The following is a 27,039-nucleotide window of genomic DNA, read 5'->3' as shown; positions in this document are numbered from 1 at the left end:
TTCTCTATATTTTTGAAAATTTTCCATTTTCCCATTCCCATCTCAATTGCCATGTCCTCCATGAAGTCTTCTCTGATTATTTAGCCTAGAACTGGCATCTTCTTCCTATAAGATTTCATACTAACTTGATTATAATTTGCCATGTAGTGCTTTTTATTATAGTTATTTTTGTATATTTTTATTTCTCCAAGTAGATTATAAACTCTTGGAGGTTGTTCCCTAAAAGTATTTTATTCATCTTTGTACTCTATACAATGGCTAGCATCATAGGCCTTTATAAATCTTTGTGAAATGAAAGAGAAAAGAAGGCAAATGCTTTAAAAATTCTTTTGTTCTCATTTCCATTTTGTTTCCTATTTTTTATAATAAAATTAAGTTTTAAAAATTGGCTTATTTATTAAATGGATCTTAAATTTTTAAACACAATTTTTCTTATTTTTATCTTCCCATTTTTTTCTTGTTTTTTTTTTGTTTACTATTGGGTAACTTGGACTTGTGTATTCTAAATCTGTCTTTTATTTTGGGTAGATGAGATACTATTTCAAGGATATGAAAGAGGGGATAACCAACTGAAAAGTTATTGCTCTTTTTCTGGTTTTAAAGTGCAAAGTAATATTGATTGGTTTTCTTGGAACTAAATATGCCCTGGTAGAAGGAATTTCCTTATTGGGAATTCCCCATATCAGTGAAATAACACATCTAAGGCGCTCTTACACTGGTTCTTGCCACCTTTTTTGCTCCCTCTCCAAAAACAAACAAACAGATAACCCAATACCTAGATTTGTTGCTTTGTAGTCAAACAAGCTCATTTTTCCCGACTTGAGCTAATTTACTGCTACTTCAACTTTTGTGCAGCAAAGGAAAGAATGAGGTTCAATAGTATTTCAAAAAGATTTTTTTACCTTCAGTTTGAGAATATGCATATTATTTTCCCCCTTACTTAAGATGAGAAAAAATTTCTGATGGAATATATTTTGGTGTTTAAAATAAAGAATCTGTTATTAATATCTGGTTTGAGATTTGTATCTGAAATATTTCTTTATCAGCTAAGTTATAAGGTAGCTTGTTTTAGTTGAACTGAATTGTATATATACCTATTCAGCTAAAGCATAATTTTATCAAACATGTAGTCTTCACTGTTTATTTGTATAGAAATCTACACAGATTTCTGCCATCTTCTACATTGATACTTATATAGAATTCCATAATCAATGTTGTTTACACTGATAGTCTCCCCTCCGAAACCCTCCCACATGAAAAAGTGTTATAAAAGTTTGTGCATAAATGTGCAAGAAATAAAAAGTAGAGAAAAACTGGAACCAAAAGTAATGTGTGGAAGATGCCGTAACTTATTTACTAAATTGTTACAAAATATGCCCTATTATTGAAGGACCAGATCAAGAGTTCATCTTCCTAAGCTCTTTTCTCAAAGGAACTAGTCAAGAAAAAAGAATGAAGTAGCATAGAACTGACCTTTTAAAAATCAAATCCAGTTCTCATTTATGTAACTTAATAATAATGTCTTTTAACTTTAATGTTCTTTACAGAATAGGTAAGCAAGTTGTTTAGCTTGCTTCACACTACTGAATAAAGGATAAGGCAGTCTTTCTTATGGGTTAACAATAGAGCCAAATAAATGAAATTGGATTGTTTGTCTTAATATTGTAAGACTAGCATACAAAATGTTTTAGCATTTTAGAACTCAATTTTGCTCATCCCTTTATTGCTAAGGGAAAATCACTATGTGTTTACTAGGATGCCATTAAATGTTCTCTTAAATTATTAAGAACACATTTTCTCCTCCCCCTACTAAATCCCACAACAACAATCCGTCTACTCTCCAAACCAATGGGGAAAATTCATCATTGTCTAAAATTGAATCTGAGTTATAGTCCCAGATTTCATTTAACCTCTATTTTATTGTTTAACCTGGGTGGAATTGAGATGAGGAGAATCTTTCCAACCCACAGAAAGCTACTTATTGCTATGTATATCAGCTGAGGAATTCAATTAGAAAAGATCCAGATAAGGCTGATGGAATGGAAACTTTTGCCTTGTCAGTCACCAAAATCACCATACTTTCTACATGTGTGAGAGAACAGGAAAAGAAAAGAAATTCTGGTGGGAGAATCTTGGACTGAAAGAGTGACAAGGAGCTTTCACTGAAAGTAGACAGTGAAGTTTCTGTGTACTTTATTCCTAAACAAGCAGCATCTTTTGTACTGTACAGCTACTCCATAACGTAGCCTGAGCTTATAGGGAAAAAATCCAGAGAACTGGTCTATGTTTTTTCTTAAACACTCTACTCAATCACCCTGGCTACAAGAAGAATGCAAACAACCAGTGCATACAGAAGATTAAATCTAAGTTCTATCTCTAAGTATAGGGAGAGAGAAACCTGTGTATGAAGGGTATTCACTGCTTCAACCCCAATATTCCAGAGTGTTTTTCCAGAACTACTTTGCAAATGGCCCTTGAGTTCCTTCTGGAGATGTAAGCATTTAGGAACTCGTTTTCATACATGTTATGAAAATATTTATCTTTTTGGGGCCAAGGTAGGAATTCTGCCTCATCCTCAGAGCTTTGATGAGGTTGTCATCCCTCTCACTGGAAAAGATTTTTAAGTATTTAAGAAAGACCCTGCTGGAGAGATTAAGTAGTATTAAGGCTTGGACATAGAATGAATGTGTGTTTTTGGTTTTTGTTTTTCTTTTTTAAAGCTTTGTTTTGGCAATCTTATGGAATCATAGATTTAGAGCTAAAAAAAGATTTTAGAGGCCACCTAGTCTAACCCTCTTGTTTTTTTCAGATGAGGAAACAGGCTCAGAGTAGTTATTATATTGCTGAAGTTCACTATCATTAGGTATCAGAGGTGGGATCTGAACTCAGTAGACAGGTCTTCTTGACTCTCAAGTCTAAGACGTTATTCACAATGAGAAGAGTTAGTGCCTACTATGGGGCCAACTCACATAGCCAGCCAAGTGGATTTAACTTCAGATTTGAGCATAAATTTATCCCTGTTGCTCAGGTTTTTTGGCCCCTTCAAAAAAGGCTATTTCTGTAGCATATTATACCAATGAGTCATCTTCACTTAACACTCTCTGAATGCTATGATTGTATCTTTAAATTAAAAAAAAAAAAGAGGCAGCTGGGTTGCCCAATGGATTGGGAGCCAAGCCTAGAGATTAGAGGTCTTAGGTACAAATATGGCCTCAGACACTTTCCAGCTGTGTGACCCTGGGCAAGTCACTTGACCCCCATTGCCTAGCCCTTACCTCTCTTCTGCCCTGGAACCAATACACAGTTTTGATTCTAAGATGGAAGAAAAGGGCTTTTAAAAAAATAATAATTGAAAAATTACTACTTCTAGACACTCAGAAACATTTCACATGGCAGTAACATTGTTCATTTTCGTCCCCAATACATCAGGTCTTCCTCAATGTAGACTAGGTTGCAAACTTCATGATGGCATGAATTATATCTTAGTTATCTTTATTACCTCTTCTAACCTCTAAAATGGTGCTTTTTTTGTACATGACTGACAGCTAATTAATAATAGTGGTTAAATGAATCATTGATTATCTTTTTACATAGCATCTGGGTTCCTACTTTTATAAGCCCACCCTTCTAGTTTTATAAACAAGGAAATGGATATCAAAGGGATTGATTGAGGTCACATAAATAACAGCTAACAGAGTTATAGCCAATTAAGACCCTATGTGCTCTTTCCATTATAAGCACCTTGTAGCAAACCTGTTTTTCTAAAGATGTCATCCCTGACAGTTGTTACAGATTTTCTTCCTTCCCTTCCTACCAAGTTTTTGTTGAAATTCTCTTTAACAGTTTTGCTACTTTGCTGACTCCCCCAGTGGGTATCCATCAGCAAAGCAAAATGAGAAGTAAGATTTAGTTTTCTACTTTTAATAGAGAAATCTATCGTGGACTGAGTGGGTCTATTTTTATTAAAGAGAAAGAAAATTCCTGATATTGAGATTTATTAATAATTTTACAAAAAGCATTTTTAAAAAGAGGAAAATTCATATCCAGTTGCTTTGTTTGAACATTAATTGGTGATAACAACATGAAACTTCCCTTATTGTGTGAGAATTTTCATATTTAGATTATATCATAACAATTGAAGCTAAAGATTTATTTAGATTGTATAACTCTGGAAGCATACATTTGCATACTGTAATATACATACAGTAATTTGTTGCAGGTTATAGACACAAGTAGGGGTCCCTCCTAATGCTAATAATTTTGTCAGTTTAAGTCATTGTTCTTTACCTCCCCCATTAATGCTCTAATTCTTTCCAGTTAAGGAAGTGTTTGTATTTTTAAAACACCTTTTTGTATCATTGATTCTTTTCCTCGTTCTTATTTGGTTCCATTTTAGAATTAAATGTTTAACATTTCAAGTCATATCTTCCATTTTTAATGTTTCCTATTTCTACAAAAAAAAAAAAGAATATAACTTGCTGCTTTCAAAAAAAAAATACCTAGCAGGACACATTCTTATTAATTTCAGATTTCCTTAGGTTGAAGACAAAAGCAATTTGTGATATGGATAAAAGTTGAAACCAAGCCTAAAACTTTTAACACTGGCTTTTTTTTTCTTTCAAAAGGAAACGGTATGGCTTTTGGTTTCTCCCTTTTTCTGTTCCCTTTTTTATTATACTTCTCCCTTCTCTCTCTCTCTGCACAGGGTGGGTATTCTGCTCCCTCCTTCTCTCCTTGGCAGGGCTCATTCCAAGGGAGCCCTCGGACTGTTCCACCGCACCGCAGACAGAGTGAGTCTGTATCTCTCACTCATACCTCATCTTGGCTTCCAGTAGACATCTCCCCTTTGCACGAAATGTTCATTCTAGAACACCCTTCTTTCCCAGCCTGAAAGAGCTGCCAGCATATGGTTTCTGTGTTGCTATTTCTTAACTTAACACTTTCTTTGATCGCATGTAAATGACCGCAACTTAGACTTTCATAAAAATTATTAAAATTTAATTTTATTCTAACAAAGCTCAAGCCTTGGGTTCTTGTTGTGAATGGCATAAGCCCTATAAACATATTAATATATTTATTATGAATGCATTTTCCTTTTTTATAATCTTAAGATGAGTAAGCAATACTTTTTTATCTAGGTATGTTAATGTGTGATCACACATGCCTACAGGTGTACATAATGTATCCAGAATGGAGTTGACTTCATTTAAAAATACAGTTTGCTCAAGTATTTCCTTTGGAATGCAGTTTAGAATCATCTAAAGGAGATGCCTTATTAAAATACATTATATGAGAAAGCTTTTTTGATACTAGCATTTCTTTTACATTTATGATCTTTCAGTATTTCAGGATAGGAAAATGGCTTTCAGATATGCATGGTTTACTAATACTGCTAACAACATGGTTATCTGACCCCTAATACACTTGTTAATTTTGAATCTGCTTTTCCAAAACTAGATTTATTGTGTTATACAATATGCTTACTATGTGCACATCTGGTAAGTTGGTGATACTTTATATATTTATTGAAATGTCCTTTTCATGGATTTTCTTGAACTTGTGAATTATATCAGTTGTCATTATTAGGCTTTTGTGCAAAGTTCCAGTTATTCTAAACTGGAGGAATTTTAAACAGGTAGGATTATGAATTGTTTTTATTACAAATCATATCTGATGACTTGTTTACATTTAGAAATGTTGAACTATGAAATATCATCATGAATTTTAATCAGGAATGGCTTTAGGAAAAGTGACAAAATAAGTCAAATTTTTCTTAGGTGGCCATGCCTCTTTGCTTTGACCATCCTTGCTACTCTTCCATTATTGGGAATTTCCATTGAGGATAAAACTTCAAGTGCAGTCTTATTTTCTGTATTTTATTAACATATTGATAAAGGTATTGAATATAGGACACTAATGTCCATCAGACCATTGCTTTTTTCTTTCCCTTTCTCCAAGGCAACTGGGTACCTTTTTCTCTCTGCTTCTTCCCCTAACCTTCCCATTCATTTTTTGTTTCTCTCTTCAACTTTCTATCTTCTTTATCTTCCAAATTGCCCCTCTTTTCCTCTTCTTTGATCTTCATGTCCCAATTTCTATTCTTCTGCTCCACTCTGCTCTTCTTAATACCACTTTGAATTCTTTCAGACCTTGATAGTAATTTTGCCTATTGGAGAAAAATATGACTATGTGAATGATAAGTGGTAGGTCTATTTTGTGAGCCCATTGAGTACAGGAAGAGAAGAGCATATTACTGATTTTTATTTTCCCTGGGTGCCTACCACAAGGTGTTGTACATGGGTCCTTAATAAAATGTTCAGTGAGAAAATCTTTTATTTGTTCATATTAACTTTGTTGACTTCCAAAGATACACACACACACACACACACACACACACACACACACACACATATACATATATGCTTAAAGGAATTTTGTCCCCAGATTTTTTGTATCTGTATTTTTGCATAGGCACATACTTGCCTGTGGCCATGTCTCTTTTCTGTAGCTTTTTGGTTGAGGCTAATAATGACTAATAGTCATAATTGTTCTGTTTACTACATTACAAGCATTTATTGCAGGTTATGAGAAATTTTAAGAACAAACAGTAGACAAAGAAAATCTTTATATCCTTCCTAAGACTATTTCAGCATAGAGTGGAATAAAGCAATTTCAGATAATGTCACTTCTAAATAGAGGAATTCATGTGTATGTAAATGATATTTTCTTTGAAAGGAAGAGTTATGTAACAAGAGAATCTTGTCCTTAGAATCAGAAGACCTGGATTTGAGGGTCAACTCTTCCACTTGGTTGCTGTGTAACTAAGGAAAATTCATTTAACAACCTTAAGCTTCATTTTTTTCCTCTATAAAATAGGGGCTTACTATTTGCATGAGTTACTAGCCTTACCAAGTTGTGAGATAAGCAAAATGATTTAATTGTAGTTTTTAAAGCAGTTCATCAATTACAGCTTATTATTATTGGAATGAGAATGTATATTTACTTCCTTTTGCAAAGGAAACTTAGTGAAAGACTTGTTATGGCCTGTTCTTTGGTATCAAAATTCTGTATCCTTAATAATCAAGAAGAAGAATTCATATTAGAAAAATGAAAGATTTGTTCCTTCTATTCTTTAGTTCACAGGTTTTGAGTTTTTTTAATTAAAGAAGTTATTGCTAAAAATATAGGCTGCTATAAATAAACAGAAAGCTAGATCACATTAGTTAACTCATGATTCCATAGATAGTTGGTGGCAGAGTTGAGTTCAAACACAGATCTTTAGTCTCCAAATTCATTGCTTTCTCTACTATAACCCATTATTCCCAAGGAACAAAAGAGTAACATGGAGGAGACATACAAGGATGTGTCAGTGCCTAGCACAGGCTTGACACATAGTAAATTCTTTAGAATGTTTTCAACAAATGGTGAAGAATGAATAATATTTTAAATGAGATACAGGCCCTAGTGCTTTAAGCAAATGCCAGTTTTGTTCTTTGAAACAATTTTAACACATTATGTTGTGGTTATATGAAGCCTATATTCATAATGCTTTTATCTCCTTAGAAATTTACCTTGTAGTATACTTCTAGTGATAGCAATTAAAATCATCTGCAATAGAACCTACACTTAGGCATCCATGATCTTTCTTTTGTCCATTATGAGTTCTAAGTTCAGTCTTAGTTTGACTTTGGCTATGTTTATACCCTCTGCCCTCTAGAAGTCTCTTCTGTGAATAGCAATGCTAGCATGAAAAATTATTCATAAAAATAATTGCAAATTGGTTGGTAGCCTATGAGGTGATTTGACCAGTTAAGAAAAATTCAAAATAAAAATCAAGCAATCTACAAGCATTTATTAAGCAGCAATGTTGTGCTGAACCCTTTTCATGACACTGGCAGTAAAAAAGAAAAAAATGGAACAAATACCCTTGAGGAGGTTATATCCTATTAGGGAAGACAACATGTTCATATACCAATTTGCACAAAATATTTACTGGTTTTGGGAGGAGAGAACTTCCAATTAGGGGTGAATCAGAAAAGGCATCTGAGCTTTGAAGGAAACTAGGGATTTTGAGAGGCAGAGATGAAAAGGGAGTATATGGAGATTGGTCAAGTTGGTTGTCTTATAGTATAAGACATTAAATACCAAACAGAATAATTTGTGTTTTACCTAAAAGGTAATAGGATGACACTGGAAGTCATTGAGTAAGGGGAGTAACATGATCAGATCTGTGCTTTAGGGAAAATTGCTTTGGCACCAACAGAACTTCCAGGAGTTACCCATTTGCCACTTGGGCCTCTAAGCTGGAGCCCACTTTCTCCTAGACTCTGTAGGGACTTGTGGGAGAATGTGTTCCAGATTCTTGGAGCAAAATTGTCTTTTTGCCAACTGTTCTTATCATACCTGTATGGCAAATGGGTTGGAGAAGGAAGATACTTGAGGCAGACCAATTAGGAGGCTACTGAAATAATCAAGATGAGAGGTAGTCATTTGAACTAAAATGACAGTTCTGTGATTGAAGAGGTAGATGTGAGATATTATTGTAGAATCAAAGAGACTTGGCAAATCGAGTGAAGGAAAGGGGGGAGTCAAGGATAATACTGACATTGTGAACATGTGTGAACATGGGAGGATGGCTATGCCTTTAGCAATAATAGGGAAGTTTAGAAGTAGGAGGATCTGAGAGAACGATAATGGGAGTTAATCTGGGACATGTTGAGTTTGATATGCTTAGAAAAAATATCCATTTCAAAATGTCTGATAGGCAGTTATGTATGGTTGGAGTTCAGGAGAGAGTGTGGAGTTTGTATGTAAAGATCTGGAAGTTATTTGCATACAAATAATAATTGAACCCATATGGAAGCTAATGATATTTTGAAAAAAGAAAACAGAGGGAGAAGAAAAATGATCCCAGGACAAAGGTTATGGCTATAACCTATTGGATTATTGGGAAGTCGGATATCTCTTATAACTCAATAGGGAAGATTAAGAAGGTAGTAGTCAGCCACGTAAGTTAAGAGCCATAGAAAGCTGTGCTTCAAAGACCTAGGAAAAATATCTAGGACTAGAGAGTGGCCAGCAATGTCAAATTCTCAAAAGAGGTCAGTAAAATACAGGATTAGGAAAAGGACATCAGATTTAGCAATTAATGCTAGATTGAAGGATAAAAATAAATCATTTAATGATTTAAAATCCAAAAAAAGCATTATACATAAATATATTCTCATATTATTTTTATCTTTGTATTATAGCACACTCTTCACCAAGGATTAATACTCTTAATCTAGATTTTTCCCTGATCAAAGCACCCTCATATATCCATAAAGAAAGATTAAAAATAATAATAGAATATAACTTCACAAAATTTTTTAAGATTTTTGTATGTCAAGTTTTTCATATGCTGAATTATTAGAAAAAATTAAACCAAATTTATTACCCCTAAAGCAATTTTGTTTCCAATGTAAAGCAATAAATTGCTTCAAAAAAATTCTAGTAAGTTCACATGGTTATCCCAAGTACCTGTCAGTGTGTTAAATTTCTTTTACTAATATTGTCATACCTAACTTCTCATTGGCTTCTTGACAAGAAAGCAGTTACTTCAAAAACAAATGTAAATACTGTCAGAATTTTTCTTTTGCTAATGACCTGTGTCATGCAGTAGTGCATTAATGCTCAAATATTTTTCCAAATGTTACTCTGCTCCTACTTCATGCTATTATTTATTTTGTGCTATTGATAGACCTGACTTCATTGCCTCAGTACTAGAAATGTAATGCACCCTTTTTACTTTTCTGAGTAATATTTTTAATCTAATTTTATTGATAAGAGTGAGTTTTAAGTCTGAGCATTGCTTTAATTTTTTTTAAACCCCTTACCTTTCATCTTGGAATCAATACTAAGTATTGGTTCCAAGGCAGAAGAGTGATAAGGGCTAGGAAATTGGGGTTAAAGGATTTGGCCAGGACCACAAAGAGAAGAAATGTCTTGAGGCTAGATTTGAACTCAGGCCTTGGGGGCTGGCTCTTAACCACCCAACCACCTAGTTGTCCTCCCTTATGATATTTTGCTGCAAATAGCAGAAATGCTAGTATTTCATTTCTGCTATATAAAGTTTCTTCAGCAAGAATCTATGGGGTATAGTAGTTATAAATATGGTGGGATAATTTTTAAGCCACCTTTCTTTTGTTATTATAATTATAGCCACTTGATGCTTAAACACTTTGTTTTAAAAGAAATACATTCTATTTTGATCATCCAGATAGAAATATGGAAAGAGAATGTTTTAACAAAGTGATTGTGCCCAGCTCTAGACTATTATGACGTGTGTTGGGGAGACTTAGGGAATTAAACAGCACTAGGGATCAGTGCCTGTATGGTGAAAAAGGAAGAACTTAGTCTGTTATTTGTTCCTAAATTATTACCTAGTCTCATAGTTTTAAAAGATATTCTATTCTACTTTATTGCTGAAAAACCTGAAAGCTGATTAAATATATGAGAAAGCTCTTTGAATAGAGAAAATTCCTATTATGTAGCCCCATACTGTGCAGAGATATATTTCTGTGGGGGTTCAAATCTTGTCTGTAATGCATGGTTATTTATATTGAATGTCTGTTGATATAGAATAGGTGCTTCTTGATAACTCTAGAAAAGAGCAACATACTTCTATTGTAATAAAACTTACATGAGAATCAAATTACACTATCAGTGGACTTTGTTACTTTATCAGCAGAAAGGGAAATAAATAAGATAATTCAGACCTGGTGGAAATATCTGAAAGCTGTGTGTGTGTGTGTGTGTGTGTGTGTGTGTGTGTGTGTGTGTGTGTGTGTGTGTGTGTGTATTTTATAACATATAAGATAAATGGAGATCCAAAATGATTAACACTAATTTTCATTTCCTTCTTATAAAGTAATGCAAGAATACCATTTCATTCAGGTCTTGTATGAATATAAACAAAATTATTTTATCTTTCATTGATACAAGATCCTTTATATGAATCCTTTAGGATGAAGGATTTTTATTATTTTTTTTGGAGGTGACTGAAATGACTTTTATACCACTTTAGATGTTAGTGAGAATTAAAAATAAATTTCTTTTGAATAAAGCTTATTAAATTCAATAAGTAGTGATGTGTAAGGGAGGAGTTAAATCTAAGTTGCTATACTGTCATGGCAATTACTCATTGTTGTGTGTTGGTCCTCTGACATCATTGTCCTTGTCTTTTTCTTGTCTCTGCTTTCCCATTATGCCATTGGCAAGGAGTTGAGAAGTTAGTCCATTACTTCTATGATAAAGCGTGGTACAGTACAATTTCAGATTTCTTCCCACCACCTTTTTCCATAATCGTTTTTCCCACTTTGCATGGTGCATGCATGTCAAAAGTCCTGCATGAATTAGTCATGCTATTTAAAGCTTCATTTTCTCCCCTCCCGATCCCTCAAAATGCTTTGAGAACCAACTTTTATACACTCAAAAAAAAAAATCTTTTGAAGTGGATTCAATATAATTTAGTGTTACCTTTTAATGAAAATACCATGCCTCTTTGCTTATTACCCTCATGATTATAGTTTTGATTGAGCTTGAATTTTCTAGTGACCAGTTTACTGATAGCAACTGTGGTACAATTTATAGGTGCTTAGAGAAATATTAATAAGTGGTGTTTTGTTTTGTTTTGTTTTTTTATCTGCTTACCACCAAGGCTACCTCTAGGGACATTAAACACCGAGTTTGAGAATGCTTTCCACCTCTCTTTATTGGGATCACTCACTACCTATCTCTCTGTGGCCATCCCAGCGCTAGGTTTTCTCAGAAATATTAATCCCCATTGTGCCCTTTCTAGAATATTTTTGATGAACAAAATGTGGTAGGAATATTAGGTTGGGAAGACTAGTGTTGAGAATAGACTCACAGGGGAAAGAAAGAACCAGAAGGTTGTTGATTAGGATCATAGGGTTAGAAATTTAGAGCAAGAGAGTTATTTCCATTGAGTCCAAAACCCTCCCATTTTTAGAAATGAGGAAACTGATAACTAGTTCAAAGTCACAAAGTAAGAAAAAGGCTTGGGAAGTAGAATTTGAATCCAAATCTTCTCCCAATCTAATGCTCTTTTCTTCTATGAAGGTTGTACTTCCTAATTCACTACCTTGAGAAAATGACAGGGACCTATGCCATTTTTAAGTGTAGATAAAATTCAGACTAATCCCAGTGCTCCGTGAGGTCATTTCAATGTGCTTCATTTTTCCAACCTGTTCCTTATAAAAACATGTAGAATTTTTATGGGGAAGAATAGTTCCATATCTTTTGCTTTGGTTCAGTATATGGTGGCTTTTTTTTTTTCAGATAGACTGTAATTAATCTTGATCTTAGTTCTCCTTGTAACAATAAAGAAAAATGCCATTAGCTACAAATGGATTAGAGAAGAATCAACAATATCAAGACTTTTTAAATTATAGCATTAGATTTTCCACCAATCTCCTTTGAATTTTTTTTTTTAATAAAAACCCTTACCTTCTGCCTTGGAATCAATGCTGTATATTGGTTCCAAGGCAGAAAAGTGGTAAGGGCTAAGCAATTGGGGTCAAGTGACTTGCCAGTGACAGACAGCTGGGAAGTGTCCGAGGTCAGACGTGAACTTAGGACCTCTTGTCTCTACGTCTGGCTCTCAATGCACTGAGCCACCCAGCTGTGCCCCCCTTTGAAGTTTTCTTGATGGTATTTTGCCATGACATTATTCAAGGGCTGTATATTTAGGATTTGGGGAGAATCTAAAGGGTCATTAAGCTGTCAAAAACATTGTACATTTTTTCCTTAGCAATATGGAACTGGTTTGCCTAGTTTATTCTAACATCTAGCATAAATATCAGCTTTAAAAGATGGGGTTTGAACTCTTCTGTATAATTTTTATAGTATCAAAGACAAATTGATCATCATGCATTAGCAATGCTCTACTATTATTCTCTAAAAGCACACTGATATAACTAGAATTGATTTTAAGCTAATCAGTTACATGCATTTTTCCACATGAATTTGGTTGCTGTGTGCCCAGTCTACTAGCAATGAGTCTCCACACTTAACTATAACTAGTCCTTGGAAAACAAATAGTTGGGTCTTAGGACCAAATCTGAAGCCTTTCCAGCATAGTCTGGGACCTGGTTTTTATAATCAGCGTTAACATCTATGCCATGCTCAGTGTTAACATCTATGCCATGCTGAGGCATTAATGAGAAATGAAACATTTATTTAAGAGTAGAGAAATCATGTCATTATTAAATTTAAAATACATCTGTAAAACTCATTCATGAATTTCTTTAGAAAACTGACAGCACTGATTTACTTTTGAGGAGTCAGGAACATTGCTGATTAGTTCATAGGATCACAGGATCATAGGTTTAAAGCTGGAAAGAGCCTTAAAAACCAACTTTCCCTTAATTTTAAAGATGAGAAAACTGAGGCCCACAGAGAAGTGAAAATGATGTTTCTGTTCACATAGAGAGTGATTATCATAGTCAGGATCCATGTTCTCTGGCTCTAAAACTAGAACCCTTTTTACTATACCTCACTGGCTTTTGCATCATATATAAATTGTTCAATTTTTGTTTTATTTTTAATATAAAAACACAAATACCTTTATTCTCCTAAAACAGTTTCTAAAATTGCTTTTTTGAAATTCCTTTGAAGTTTGAGGTTTTCATGATTCTAACCTTTTTTGAGCTTCAGTCATCAAATTCACACTTTGGCTTGAATTCTTTTAAAGATAAACCCTGGTCACTTGAATATTTAAGAATTTGAAGAGCTCTGCATTGGTAGATAATAAACATTTGCAGCTCAAGCTATCTAAGCAACAATCCAAAATTCAGTGGATTTATTTTTAATTTTAGCCCTTCACTGGGTCTTTATATTTTAACATTCATGCCACTGTTTTTTACACAGTTGACTTTTTAAAATCTGGTCACTGTAGGTACAATATATCGTGTCCTCATTTTGGAAGGTTAGACATAATCAAATAATTTGAATTGATTTTGATGGCACTGAATAATCTGAAACCATTTTATATTTGAGCCAAAAAATATTTGTAAATATGTTTTATTATAGATAGCTCTGAATTATCATTCTAATTCCCACTATTATTTTAAGAATTTTTAAATAACTTTAGAAAACAAAGAATGGAGAGAAGTTCATATTTCTGTCTTAGATGATTAAAGAGAGTGAAATGGGAAAGGAAACTTTCTTTGAAAGAATGTTGTTAAAGTTGCCTTTGTTTTTTCATTTAACTAGTTGTCCCCTCCCCTCCCTGGCCAGTGTTTAGTTTAAATCCTCTATCACTTTTTCACTTTCCATGACCACCCTTAGTTTGGCTAGTTTCTAGGGCTCCTTAAGACAGAACTTGTTAGGGGGCAGCTAGGTGACTCAGTGGATTGAGAGGTAGGTGCAGAGTAAGAGGTCCTGGGCTAAAATCTGGCCTCAGGCACTTCCTAGCTATGTGACCCTGGGCAAGTCACTTGACCCCCATTGCCTAGCCCTTACCAATCTTCTGCCTTGGAACCAATACACAATATTGATTCTAAGACAGAAGGCAAAGGTTTAAAAAAAATGAAAGAAAGGAAGAATGTGTTGAGTAAACTGCATTGTGAACTCAGTCCCTTTTGTTATTGGTTTGTTTATTCTAGTGATGCCTGGTTCATAGTAGATATGCTTAGTTTTATCTTGAAGAGAAGAGCTTTTTTCAGACAGTCTGAGAAGTTTTAACTTGAATCAAACATTGAGAAAGTTTTTCACTGCTAGAACCCCAAGATAAAATAGCCAAAAAAAAATCAAGGAAATTAAATAGACAGTGGCTTAATCAATAGTGGCATGAATTTTAAGCTAGAAAGACATGAATGAAAAGTTTATTTCAAAATAAACCCATTTGATTTTGGATTACTATCTCCATTGGTGTTCAGTCAGTACTGTGCTAATTATTAGACCAAGATCATTGATACCATGTGGGCTGGGTTAACTTTGTTCATGGCTAAAGAAGGACTCCTTACCCTGACCACAAACTAACCACTGGTCCTTAAACAAGTAACTATTTTACAGTTGCTGGTTCTAGGAGAGAGACTATGGATGGCCCAGTGTACCCTTAGTACTAAAGGAATGATTCAGCTGTACCGATAATCAAGGACATCAACTCTGCTTACAAATAATATTATCACTGTCTCTTTCATATGATTAAATAGCAGTTTTTTTCATATATATGTTGATTACTTATTGGCACTTATATGCACTTAAACAACTGATCTCATCAACATGGGTATATTCTCTGGTGCAGATTGCAGTGGTGCATAAAAATAAAATACTTATGATTACAAAGGGGTAACCAAGTTATTCTGATAGACCATTATAATTTTTTTTAAAAAGCTCACAGGCCCTAGGTTAAACCCCTTATTGTAAAGCATATTGCCATTTTTGTTGATTTAATTATCATAAAATGTTCCTCCCTGCTTGGATGGGGATATCTGGCCATCAGAAAGAAGTTTTGTCTATAATTGGGGGGTCCTTTATATATGAACACTATATATATATTTATACACACACACATACACATAAATATTGTACATATACACACAAGCTGTCATAGCCACAGACAGGATAAAATATTTTTGAAATGTTTCTCTTCAAATCTTTTGAGTGTGAAAATTGAAGGTGGATTAGGTTCATCAACCTATGTTACAGTGAAAAAAGTTTTTACCTGACACATAATCTTCATTGAACCTTGTTTGTTAGTTAAATAACCCAATTCCAAACTTAGATACATTTACTAGTGTACATAAAATGCCTTCTGGGGTTAGGAGTCGGGCACCATGTTTATAATTATGCTAAGTAGAATGAGCTACTTTGAAGTGATTAAACATAGATGCATAGGATAATAATATTAAAGAAATCAGTTAATGACGAGTTCTTGCCTCCACAACTTTTAGTACTTACACATACCTATTAAAATATAATTATGGAACAAAAATTCTTCTATACTATCAATCATTAATCTTGTCCCTTTTCCTGATTATTTGGAGTATTTCTTTGTAGTTTTTTTCAGCCAGCATAACTTTTCATTTGCATAATCACTCTTCTTGTATGTTTCATAAATTCACTTGTGTTTTTGCCAGTTTTTTTTTAAGCACAAAAAACATTTCCAAGCTACATTAAATACCAGATCAGCACAACTTGGACTTGATATTGTAGAATGTATGACTTTTGAAGTTGATTATGGTTAATGTTTTTCATTTTGACAGCCTCAAGTACTACAGCCTTCCAGCAACCTTCCCAGGCCCACAGACCACACCCAGGGAAAGCTAATAAAGCCACAACACATCGTGGCCCACAGTGAAAGTTCTCTTGTGGGCTTACATCAGAATATCGAACATCTAAATGAAAATTTTGCAGATGGTCATCAACAAAAGAATGATTATGGCCTCAAAGAACTGTCCCAGTCATTAAAATCACCATTAATTATGAAGGAACTTGCTAAGAAAACACCTTCTGAAGAACTCCTGAGTGTGACAGGGAAAGTTTCAAAGTCTAATCAGCTGACTAGTAATAAAATAAGTGAACTAGAATCTGCACCCTCCTTCCAAGTGAGTATAGGAGAAGACCAAGTGAAAAAAGCTCTGAAAAATCAGCCTTTGCCCACAGCCGGTACTACCCATTCAAAGGCCTTGCAGCTTCAAAAGCCATCAATTGATAATTCTGAATCATCTCAAGATAGACCAACAGCTTGCAATACATCAGAGTTAACAACATGTAATCCAGCAAAACTTCAAACTGCGAGTCAGACAAGCTTAATAAGTAACAAGTCAAATCAGAAAGCTTCTAAACTTCGCCCGCCTTCAATCTCCTCTTTTAAACAGAAGCAAATAAGCAGTCCAAGACAAGAGTCTCAGAACTTCCAAGGAAAGACAAGCATCCCAAGGCCACTAACACAAAAAAAAGAGATCATACAACATCAAACTGCCAATTTTCACTCTGGGGATTGTTTGACCTCTAAACGGTATTCTCGTCTCCCTAAGCCAAAGATACATTAAGGACTTAATCATCACCTGCCCATTTCTTTGGAAAGATTTGTTCATTCTTTAATTGTTTTCCATACATCTGATTCCCATGGAGAAGGCACTATTAAAAAGCCTGCAAGTCTTGAATATTAAAACTTAAAAGCTTCAGTTAGTTTGGCTATTCAGTTCCATAACCTAGTTGGAGCCTATGCTATCTGAACATTCATTGCCTCAGGTAAACACAGATGTTTGCTTATCCATCTCAAAAACCTGCAGAAAGGACTTCAGTTTGTCATTCCCCCTAGAAAATTTATGCTTTATCACAGTATTTCACTAAAGAAATATTCAATGTTTATGGTTTGTTGGCATAGCCCTTTTTATAATTCTTATTATTAATCATGATTATTAAAAATATGTCTTTTTTTGTTTATCCCAACCTTGAATATAACGCCTGTTTAAAAGGCTAGAGATGTTTAAAAGGTGGAAATGCACATCTCTAAGCAGATTATTGGCTGGTACTCTGACTCTTCATTTCAGAGGCCTATGCAAAACCTCTATGGTCATCTAAAGAGCTCTCACTTTCGGCAGGTTATTAGTGTATGTGATGTTTTTCTGTTGCAAAAATCAAAAAATCTTTTGATTGGCTCATCTTCCTTGGCCTTCTCTGGGTATCAGGCAGATCTCCCAGGCCAAAAGACCACATATTATGTATAAACATCTATGCATTGCTCTCCCATCCCATTGGCAGAATTTTATGTTCAGTTGATGTTGTCACTGGGTAAATTTTGGAAATGGAGCTGAATATGCTTCTGTTTGCAAAACATGATAGTACTAAGAGTTTTCTGGTGACTGAATCTTGAACTTAAGAGGTTAAGGATTCATGATACCTGTGTATAAGGTTCTACATAATATATTTTAAATTAGGTCTTTTAACTTTATTGTAATATTTGTATTTATTGACTTTCTGCTAATATCAGAAGAATCTGAAGTACCTGACTTGAAATGTTTGCACAAAACTTTGATGTATGTATAGGGATTTAAAACTATTTTGCATAATAAAACTTGTGTTTAATAAGGAATATTTTGAAAAAAAATCACAGATTTGCTTTAAGCAAGCCCATGATGTCATGAGAAGAGCTGGTACTCTTTTAAGAGCTTTGTTTTTGCTTTTCTATGCTTTTTAGCTTTCTTTGTGTGGGGGTGTGCGCATGAGGGACAAATTCATTGAAAGGCAGTTAGAGACCGAGGAGGACTCATTCAAGAACTAGAGATGGGGAGGGAAGAGTCTTTTACTAAACTTTGATAGATGCTCTCAGTTACTTTTTTCTTTTTTCACAAGGCAGCTTGTGAGACCGTGAAGTTAGTGCGTGCCCGGATCTAGTGGTATGTGCTTGTCATCAGGCTACCAATTTCCTCTTGTAATTCCCCAGTAATGGCATCAGTCTGAAAGTAGTAGTTTCTAAGAGAGGCAAGTGCTATGGACGGCCAGAAACATTAGGCCAGATTTTTTTTTCATTTGTTTGTTTCATAACTGCTGACCACTAATTAAAGGGGACCTGGCCAAGAAATCAGTTGTACATATTTCAAGTGATTCCTTTAGCAATAATATGAGAAGAATCTATATTCCTTTGAGAATAAAATAGGCAAACATTTGGCTTTTGTTTGATTTGAAATTATAAAACGCTATTTGCTCCCATGCTTGCTAACTCATTTTTCATTCTGAATTGTCAGAAAATCATTCATGTGCACATATTTGATGGTATATGAGCCACATATGTTTAGGCCTTCCTGATAACAACAAACATACACACAAAGCCCCTCAAAAATGGGTTTACTTTTGCCATAAATTCTAACTGAGAAACATCAGTATTACTGCAGGTTCCTCATATAGTATCCATTATGATCACTTTAGTGTAATCAGACCTATCAACAAAGCACCTTAATGTTCATTAATGGAGACAGGCTCTTGTGGCTTAAAGTCTGGAATAGATTGGTCCTTTTCCTTTATGAAAGTTAAAAATAATTGTATAGGTGCAGATGAATTTAAAAGCATTGATTACAACATTAGGTAGTTAAGCCTTTTTAGAATGCTTCAAATGATATCATTGCTGAAGCCCATTTGCATTTTTCTTTTTATTTTCATTTGTGCAATATTTTCAGGAGAATGAGACTACTGTTCAATGTATTTGAATAGGGATGAGAGCCTTTATTAATTATTTTAATGAGTGAAAAAATATGAGGGAAAAAAATCAGATTTGCACTTTAAATGAGCTTTATTGCTTAGAGTTGTGCCTAAAATAATCAAAAAGCCTCTTGTTGTGTGTGACTATATTTGTTTGTTTGAAATAAATCTCCCAGTAAATGTTGCTGTTTGAAGGCATCTATACGGCCCTGAACAAAACTATTATACCACCTTGCATGTCGCTTTTTCCTACATTTTCTTTGTACGTTCCTTTGCTTTTCCTTATTTTTGACTTGATACCATACCATAGAATCTTTTGCTTTCCTCTAACTGCCACTTACATGTTCCCATAGTCTAGTATGCTATACAGACTGGATGTATGATCTCAATTTGGGAGCATAATAATCTTCATTTCCTTGCTTTCTTGTTCACTAGGAATGTCCTTGAGGATCCCTAAACATGATTGAAATGAGAACCAATAAGCCTGCACAAGTTCACAATTTTTTATGCTGCTAAAGGGGTTGGATTCTTTGGGGGTAGATACAGTGGCATGCATGTATGTCTCAAACAAATTCTGAAATTCCTTATGGATGTAATCACATCGGTATGAAGGGGGATTGGAAGAACCACGTCATACTTTCTCAGTTCTCAAGCTCAAAAGTGCATTTTCAAATGGACCTTCCAAATCTTTTCTTTCATTTCAGTGTGGCAGCATGAGTCTTGATCTATCACGGAAAGCTCAAATTTAAAAATAATCTCAATTTTGTCATTAAGGAAACACGCAGTACAGGAAACATCACTGCTGTGATGAAGCTGCTTCACTGCCTCCATAGATGTCAAATTGTCACAATAAAAACAATGTCAAATCCAATAACATTCTATTATTTAAAGTCTTAAGTTCAATGCTATCTCTAAGACAAAAATATAACCATTATATACCTTCAGTGTTGTTTCCCCCATTGTCTTTTTTTTAAAAAAATCCATTCAGAGTATATACTGTATATTGCAATTTGCTTGTAAAGTAGAAAACGCTTATGTAAAGACTCTTTCCTGAAAGTGTTGCTATAGTGAATAAAAATAAAATGGATAATTATAAATATTGCTCTTTTCTCTTAACATTTGCTCATAGTTTACTTGGAGGCCTTTCTTGTTTTTGTTTTTGAAATATAAGAACAAAATGATGACAAAAGAAACCTGGGGTCTTTGTCTTTCCTGAACTGGCACTGGTGCTTCCTGTTCAGGAGTAGTGATGATGTCAGGAGTTAGGAAATTACAGGGTCGAAAGCCTATTTCTACCTCAATGCATTTAGCATTTGGTGCTTCAATTTCTTTTGGAACAGAACACCTATTTCCTACCAATTCTAGAAAAATTATTGTGAAGGTTACGCTGAAAAATAAGTTTTAGAAGCCCAGGTTATGATGCCATATAGGAAAAGAAATGTCAGTATTCTTTTAACATCTCTCATTTACAAAGCACAGTGTAATAAGGAAAAAGGATAATGAGTGAAAGTATAACGGGAAATTATTTACATTTTTCAGTGTTTCTGAAAGTCTGTAATTATTTAATTAGTGTCAGTACTCTCTCCACTAAGGCACATTGCCACCTTTTGGTAGTTGCTAAGGCTAAAAATCTCAGTTATCTGTTGCCCAGCCTTCTGTTGACAAGTCTCTTGGCTGCTTGTGAAGACAATACTCGCCACCACTGTGCCCATTTCCTGAGCCTTCCCAGCACATTAGAAACCATCAGAATTTATACTCTGCTGATATTCTTCATGAACCTAAGTCATGTCATCATGTGCGATTAGAGGAGGGCTATCATGGAGGATTCAAGGGGACCATCAGAATAAAAAAGAAAGGAAACTTTTAAACCCAGATTTGCAAATGTAAATAAATTCCAATTAAATTAGATTTGATGGGGGATAGCTGGGTAGCTCCATGGATTGAGAGAAGCCAGGCCTAGAGACAGGAGGTCCTGGGTTCAAATCTGGCCTCAGACACTTCCTAGCTGTGTGACCCTGGACAAGTCACTTAATCCCCATTGCCTAGCCCTTACCACTCTTCTGCCTTAAAACCAATATGGAAGGTAAGGGTTTAAAAATGAATTAATAAATAAATTAGATTTGAATGGTGCATTATAGTAATGAACCTAAAAATATGTGTGAAACAGGATGAAGAAAATTTCAAGGAAATTCCACAGGAAGACATTTTTATTTCAGAAATAATGATCTAGACATCATTCTTAATTGGACTTTTTGAGAGGTGGGAACAGTTTAATGGTGGGAAATTATGACCAGGGTCAGAAAATGTGATAGATTATTTGACCTAATTCAAGTCGTGAAGGTCATTTCTAGCATCTGACTTCATCCAGCCATTTGAAAAGCCATCATCATTCAAGCTTTCCAAAATACTTGTATTGTTCTCCCAGCTTTAAGACCCTCTCTCTTCTCCATTCCATCTTCCTTAAAGCTGCTAAAGTTATTTCCAAAAGCATTGGTCTGAACTCATCAAATTGTGAGACAGCAATGGCCATTTTGGTCTTTGTATTAGGGTCCTGGAACTAGGAAGACCTGAAGTCAAATTTGACCTCATTATAACTATGCCCTTTAATTTGTCTCAGTTTCCCCCAACTGTAAAATAGGGATATAATAGCACTTACTTCCTGAGGACCTTGTGAGGATCAAATGACTCAGCACATAGTAAGTGCTATATAGATGCTAATTTCTTTCCTCTTCCTTTAAGTTTATTATGATAAATCCAATATAATCAGCAAGCATTTATTAAGAAATTATCATAAGAAAGGCACTCTGCTAGGTGCTGGATATTAAATGCCTTAGCAGAGATACCCAAGTTTTAGTGGAATTTACATTGGGGTCTATAAGATTTTTGAGGCTAGCATATCATGCTTTACTTTAAATCCTTACCTTCTGTCTTAGAATCAATACTATCTGTTGCTTTCAAGGCAGAAAAGTGGCAAGAGCTAGGCAATTTGGGTTAAGTGACTTGCCCAGGGTCACACAGCTAGTAAATGTCTGAGGCTGGCTTTGAACTCCAAGTCTAACAGTCTATGCAATATAACACTTATACTTGTTCAGTTTCCCCCCCCCCCCCCCTACACTTGTTCCTCCTCTCAAATTTTTTTTCTTTTCATGCCATTACTTGATTTCCAGGCACCCAAGATCAAGTCCTTTGAGGCAGCTGTCATTTTTCACCTCCAATGTCCAGTTTTTTTTCTTTAAACCTCTTCCTTCCATTTTAGAATTAATACTAAATATTGATTCCAAGGCAGAAGAGTGGTGAAGACTAGGCAATGGCTGTTAAGTGGCTTGCCCAGGGTCACCCAGCTGGAAAGTGTCTGAGATCAGATTTGAACCCAGGACCTCCTCTCTCCAGGCCTGGTGCTCTGTCCACCATGCTACCTAGCTACCTCCAACCAATTTCTCACAAATGTGCACCACCAGTTCTCTCTCTACAGTGTCTTATGTCCACCCCTCTGTTTCTTGTAGTCACTACCTCATTTCAGAACTTAAACTATTGTAATACTTTCTTCCTAGTTCTAGTCTCTGCATTCTCAGTCTCTTTCCTCTCCGAATCCTAGAGGAGTTGGACTTTGGAGGCCATCTAGTGCAACGTATCTGAACAGGAATCCTTTCTATTACATACCTATCAAGTGTTCATCCAGCTTTTGTGGGAAGACTTTTAGTGAGGCTGCCCATTCATTTCTAGTCTAGTTGTTAGTCTGTTGCACTGTAGAGTAGAAGAAAGTGTCAGATTTGGAGTCTGAAGACCCAGATTCAAATCCTGGCTCTGTGCCTGTACCCATCATTAAGTCCTGTGAGCCTATTTATCTATAAAATGGGGTTCATACTTGTTTGCCTGCCTCATAGCTGTGGTAAGAAAAAGCATTTTGTAAACCCTGAAGCACTATAGTGGTGCTGATTATCACTATTTTGCTTAAACCCTTCCTTTCTATCTTTGTGTCAAGCCCAAGACAGCAGAGCAGCAAGGGCGAGGCAATCAGGGTTAAGTGATTTGCCCAGAGTCACATTCCTAAGAAATGTCAGATGCCAGATTTGAACCCAGGTCTTCCCGACTCTAGGCCTGGCCCTCCATCTGCTTTGCCACTTTGCTGCCCCCTGCCATTCTTCTTCATGCGCTAGTCCTATCGTGTCATTTACCTGCTTTAATAAAAATAAGGAGAAAACAAAACTTCAACGCTCCATTTTGAATAAAATGCAACGTATCCCTTAGCCTGCTCTTAATGACTCAACAGTTTGGCTACAGCTCCCCTTTCCAGCTGTGCATCATACTCTTTCACAGGCTGTTTTCTAGCCGTACTAGACTTTTCTAGTTAATGTTCCTCCATCCTGTCCTGCCTTCTCCAGAGAGAGGCCATTCTCCATTCCCAGCAGCAGTCAGTCCCTCTTTGGACCCACTCAGTAAAATCCTTCATTTCCAAGGTTCAGTGTGGGGGCCGCCTCCTCTATGAAGTCTTTGCTAATCCTCCTTCCAACCCATTTAGCTCAAAGCAGCCTCAAACCTACCTTCCTTGGAGAAATATTCTACTCCATGCACCATTTTACAGAAGAATCTATTGCTGAAAGAGGTCTGGCGGCTCCTCCTTGGTCATAGAGCCAACGGGTATTGGAGGTAGAATTCAAACTCCGGTCTGTCAGACTGCAAGTCCAGCACTCGATTCTCTGGACCCCCTGGCCAAGGTGGAAAAAGCCTAACCCTTTAGATACTTGAAAACGTTGATCCAGAGAGAGAATATAGCCTGGTAGAGTGCCTGGAGCTCTGGCCTGGGATTCAGGAACCCCAGTTTGGATCTCAACTTGTGCTCCTGCTGTTTGTGTTATCATTAGAAAAGTCACTTTATCTTTTTAGGCCACCCTTTCCTCCTAGAATCATTAGAACTCGGAAGAATCCTGGAGGTTATCTAGGCTTTGTAGATATGGAAATGGAGGCTCCTCGAGTTTATTCCTTGCCCAGGATCACCGGGTAAGAGACTGCAACAAAAGCCCTCCGACTCCAGATTTAGCTTTCTTTCCACCAAAGCACCATGCCCCATCTATGTCACGGACCTAATGTCTGACCAGGGTGGTTTGGAGGTCTCAGGAGATTGCGTCAGGCACTTTGCAGCGTTTAAAGCCCTGCATAAACCATCTCTTCCCTCTCCATCCTCCTCCTTGTTCCACCTCTGACTCCCGTGTCAGCTCATCTCTAGGCTAAATAGGCTTAGGGTTCCTCAACATTGCATGAATGACAAAATGGAAACCACCCCATAGGCACCCCTGGTTTCCTTGAAGTGCCAAGAAAAAGAAGAGGGCGCTCTGCATGCTGGGGAAGCAACTTGTGCTGAACTGAGACAGGATGGCATTCAAGGCTTGTACCAGAGGGTCAGGCAGATCTGCATCGGAGGAAACATCGCCATCAATGAGCCCTCAGAACCACCCTAATTAGTATTTTCATGTGCAAGCAATAAATATGTATTCAGAGAAAGCACAGAGGACTCGACCCTGGAATTGGACCTTGAAGGATGGACAGACTTCCACTATTCATAGATAGGACCTTATTTTGAACCTTCTCATTAGGCACTCCAGTTGTCATATTCAAATGGGATACCTAGATCTGAATACGATACTCCAAATATAATGACATCAACACGAGATGCCATGAGATCGAAGAATCGGCTTTTACTATAGCCCAGACTACTAGCTGTTGGGGCAAGTATATCCGTATTACCTCTATGGAGCTTTTGGACAAGTAAATCCCCAAGCCTCTTTTCACATGAACTCAGGTGTCCAGGTCTCCCTCATGTCCCATACTTGAGATATTTTTATTACTTCATTTTGTTTGTAACCTCAATTTTGGGTGCAAAATTAAATGGGGATGAAGATAAGCTTTTTATTTTATCTGTTTAACCAGCAAACATTAAGCACCAGCTGTGTGCCAGGCATTCTGCTAGCCTCTGTGGAGACAAATACAATACAGAGAATGAAACAATCTCTACTCTCAGAGAACTCCCTTCCTAAGGTGAAAAAACAGGTACATAGATCAGTATATACAAGATAAATGCCCAGAGAAGAAACACAAGAGGGAGAGAATAAGCCGTGAGGGGTTAGAGAGAGGTAAGATCACAAAGGGAAGGGCTTCTTGTAAAAGCTACTCAGGTGATTCAAAGAAAGGTAAAAGTCCCTGTTCTCCAGGAATTCACAATCTAGTTGGGGAGACACCATGCAAACAAGCTATATACAGGATAAATAGGAAATAATCAGCAGAAAGTATATACTAAAGTGAAAAGGTCCACATTCCACCCTGAGGTAAAGAGGAAACTGGCGGATATGGTTGCTCACCAGTTGGCAGTGATCATTAAACTATCCCAAAGATGAGAGGAGAAACCAACCACACACTTCTCATATCTCTGGGTAGCCTTTTTCTGTTTTAACACTTTTACATACTATCTTGGCAGAAGAGCAATAAGAGCCAGGCAATGAGGGTTAAGGGACTTGCCCAGAGTCACACAGCTAGAAAGCATCTGAAGTCAGATTTGAATCTAAGACCTCCCATTTCTAGGTAGATCTAGCTCTCAACCCGCTGAGCCACCAAGTTGTCCCTAGTAGATATAGTCTTAACCAAAGGCTAGAGGCAATTAAAATAGGTAATTTGATTTCATGAAATTGAAAAGTTGCACAAAATAGTTGCACCCGGGATAAGAAGTAAAGTGGTCAAATGGGAAATAATATTTATATCAGATTTCTCTGTTAATTAGTAGGTGTCCAATATATAGAGACAACAACTTTGTAAGACCAATACCTCCATTACACAAGGGCTCAAAGGATAAAGTTTTCAGAAGAATTACTACTAATAAATATAAGAAAAGATTCAACAAGGCATTATTATAAAAAAAAAGGCAAATCAAAACAACCCTGAGGTTTCACTGCTGACACTCAATAAATCAGTGAAGATGACAAAAGATAAGAATAGTAGATGTTAGCGTTGTAAAAACATAGCCTAACGTATTGCTGAGAGAGCTGTGAATTAGTATAACGCTTTGGAAAGCAGTTTGGAATTAGGAAAATAAAATGGACACATAGTGGATAGCCCATACTCTTGGACATAGAGATTCTACTAGGTATGTAATCCAAGCAAGTCACTGATATAAGGAAAGGCCTCATCTACACCAGAATATTTATTGCAGCACTTTTCACGTCAACAAAGAATCAATCAGAAACAAAGTAGATGTCCTTCCGTAAGAGAATGGTTCAGTTGTGAAGAATAAATGTATAATAGATTACTATTGTGTTATAAGAAATAACAAATATAATTAAGGTGAAACAACGTGTAAAGATTAAGCGAACTGATGCAAAGTGAAGTAATTGGAGCCTGGAAAACAATATATGCCATGACTATGTCATGTAGTACATGACTACAATACCACAAGTGGTCCCAGAGAAGAACTATGAGAAGATACCTTACTCTACTCCTTTGCAGAACTGGGGGGCATTGGGGAGGGTCCAGGGGTACAGAGCACTGTGTATGTTGTAAGATTTTTTCAATGTACTGATTAGTTTTGCTGTCTTTTTTTCTCTTCTATTTAAAAAAATGTTCGTTTTATGGATGGATCTCTGGATTCAGAAGAGACACAAGGGGAAATTTTGGTAATGTTAAAAAGAATTATTTCAAAAATAAATCTTCCCTATTTCCTCCCCACTCTCTCTTTCACAAAAAAATTCAAAAATATTTAAAAAGACCTTGAAGAAGGGAAAATGTGCCACCGGAATAGAGAGGGACAAATGTTCTGATTTTCATAGGAGAAGAAAGTCCAATCTGCAA

The 27,039-nt window shown here is 35.8% G+C and overlaps 1 protein-coding gene across 22 annotated transcripts in view; it reads left to right on the top strand.

The window, feature by feature from the left end:
• The window catches only part of CCSER2 (coiled-coil serine rich protein 2), a 190,554-nt gene extending 170,251 nt beyond the window's left edge, over nucleotides 1-20,303 (top strand). For 9 of the 22 annotated variants that reach the window (XM_056797325.1, XM_056797322.1, XM_056797339.1 and 6 more), the window contains one exon: nucleotides 16,269-20,303. In XM_056797325.1, coding sequence (XP_056653303.1) covers nucleotides 16,269-17,057 — 789 coding nt within the window. In that variant the 3' untranslated portion in view covers nucleotides 17,058-20,303. Of the gene's footprint in view, nucleotides 1-4,705; nucleotides 4,791-11,259; nucleotides 11,300-16,268 lie in introns of all 22 variants that reach the window. The other 13 variants (XM_056797333.1, XM_007478044.3, XM_056797350.1 and 10 more) reach the window with 4 other exon arrangements.
• Nucleotides 20,304-27,039: the final 6,736 nt, after the last annotated feature.

This window comes from Monodelphis domestica, chromosome 1 (genome assembly GCF_027887165.1).
Source record: "Monodelphis domestica isolate mMonDom1 chromosome 1, mMonDom1.pri, whole genome shotgun sequence".
In the NCBI taxonomy this organism is placed as follows: Eukaryota; Metazoa; Chordata; class Mammalia; order Didelphimorphia; family Didelphidae; genus Monodelphis; species Monodelphis domestica.
The sequence above is the reverse complement of the archived record's forward strand: the minus strand, read 5'-3'. Positions and strand labels throughout refer to the sequence as shown.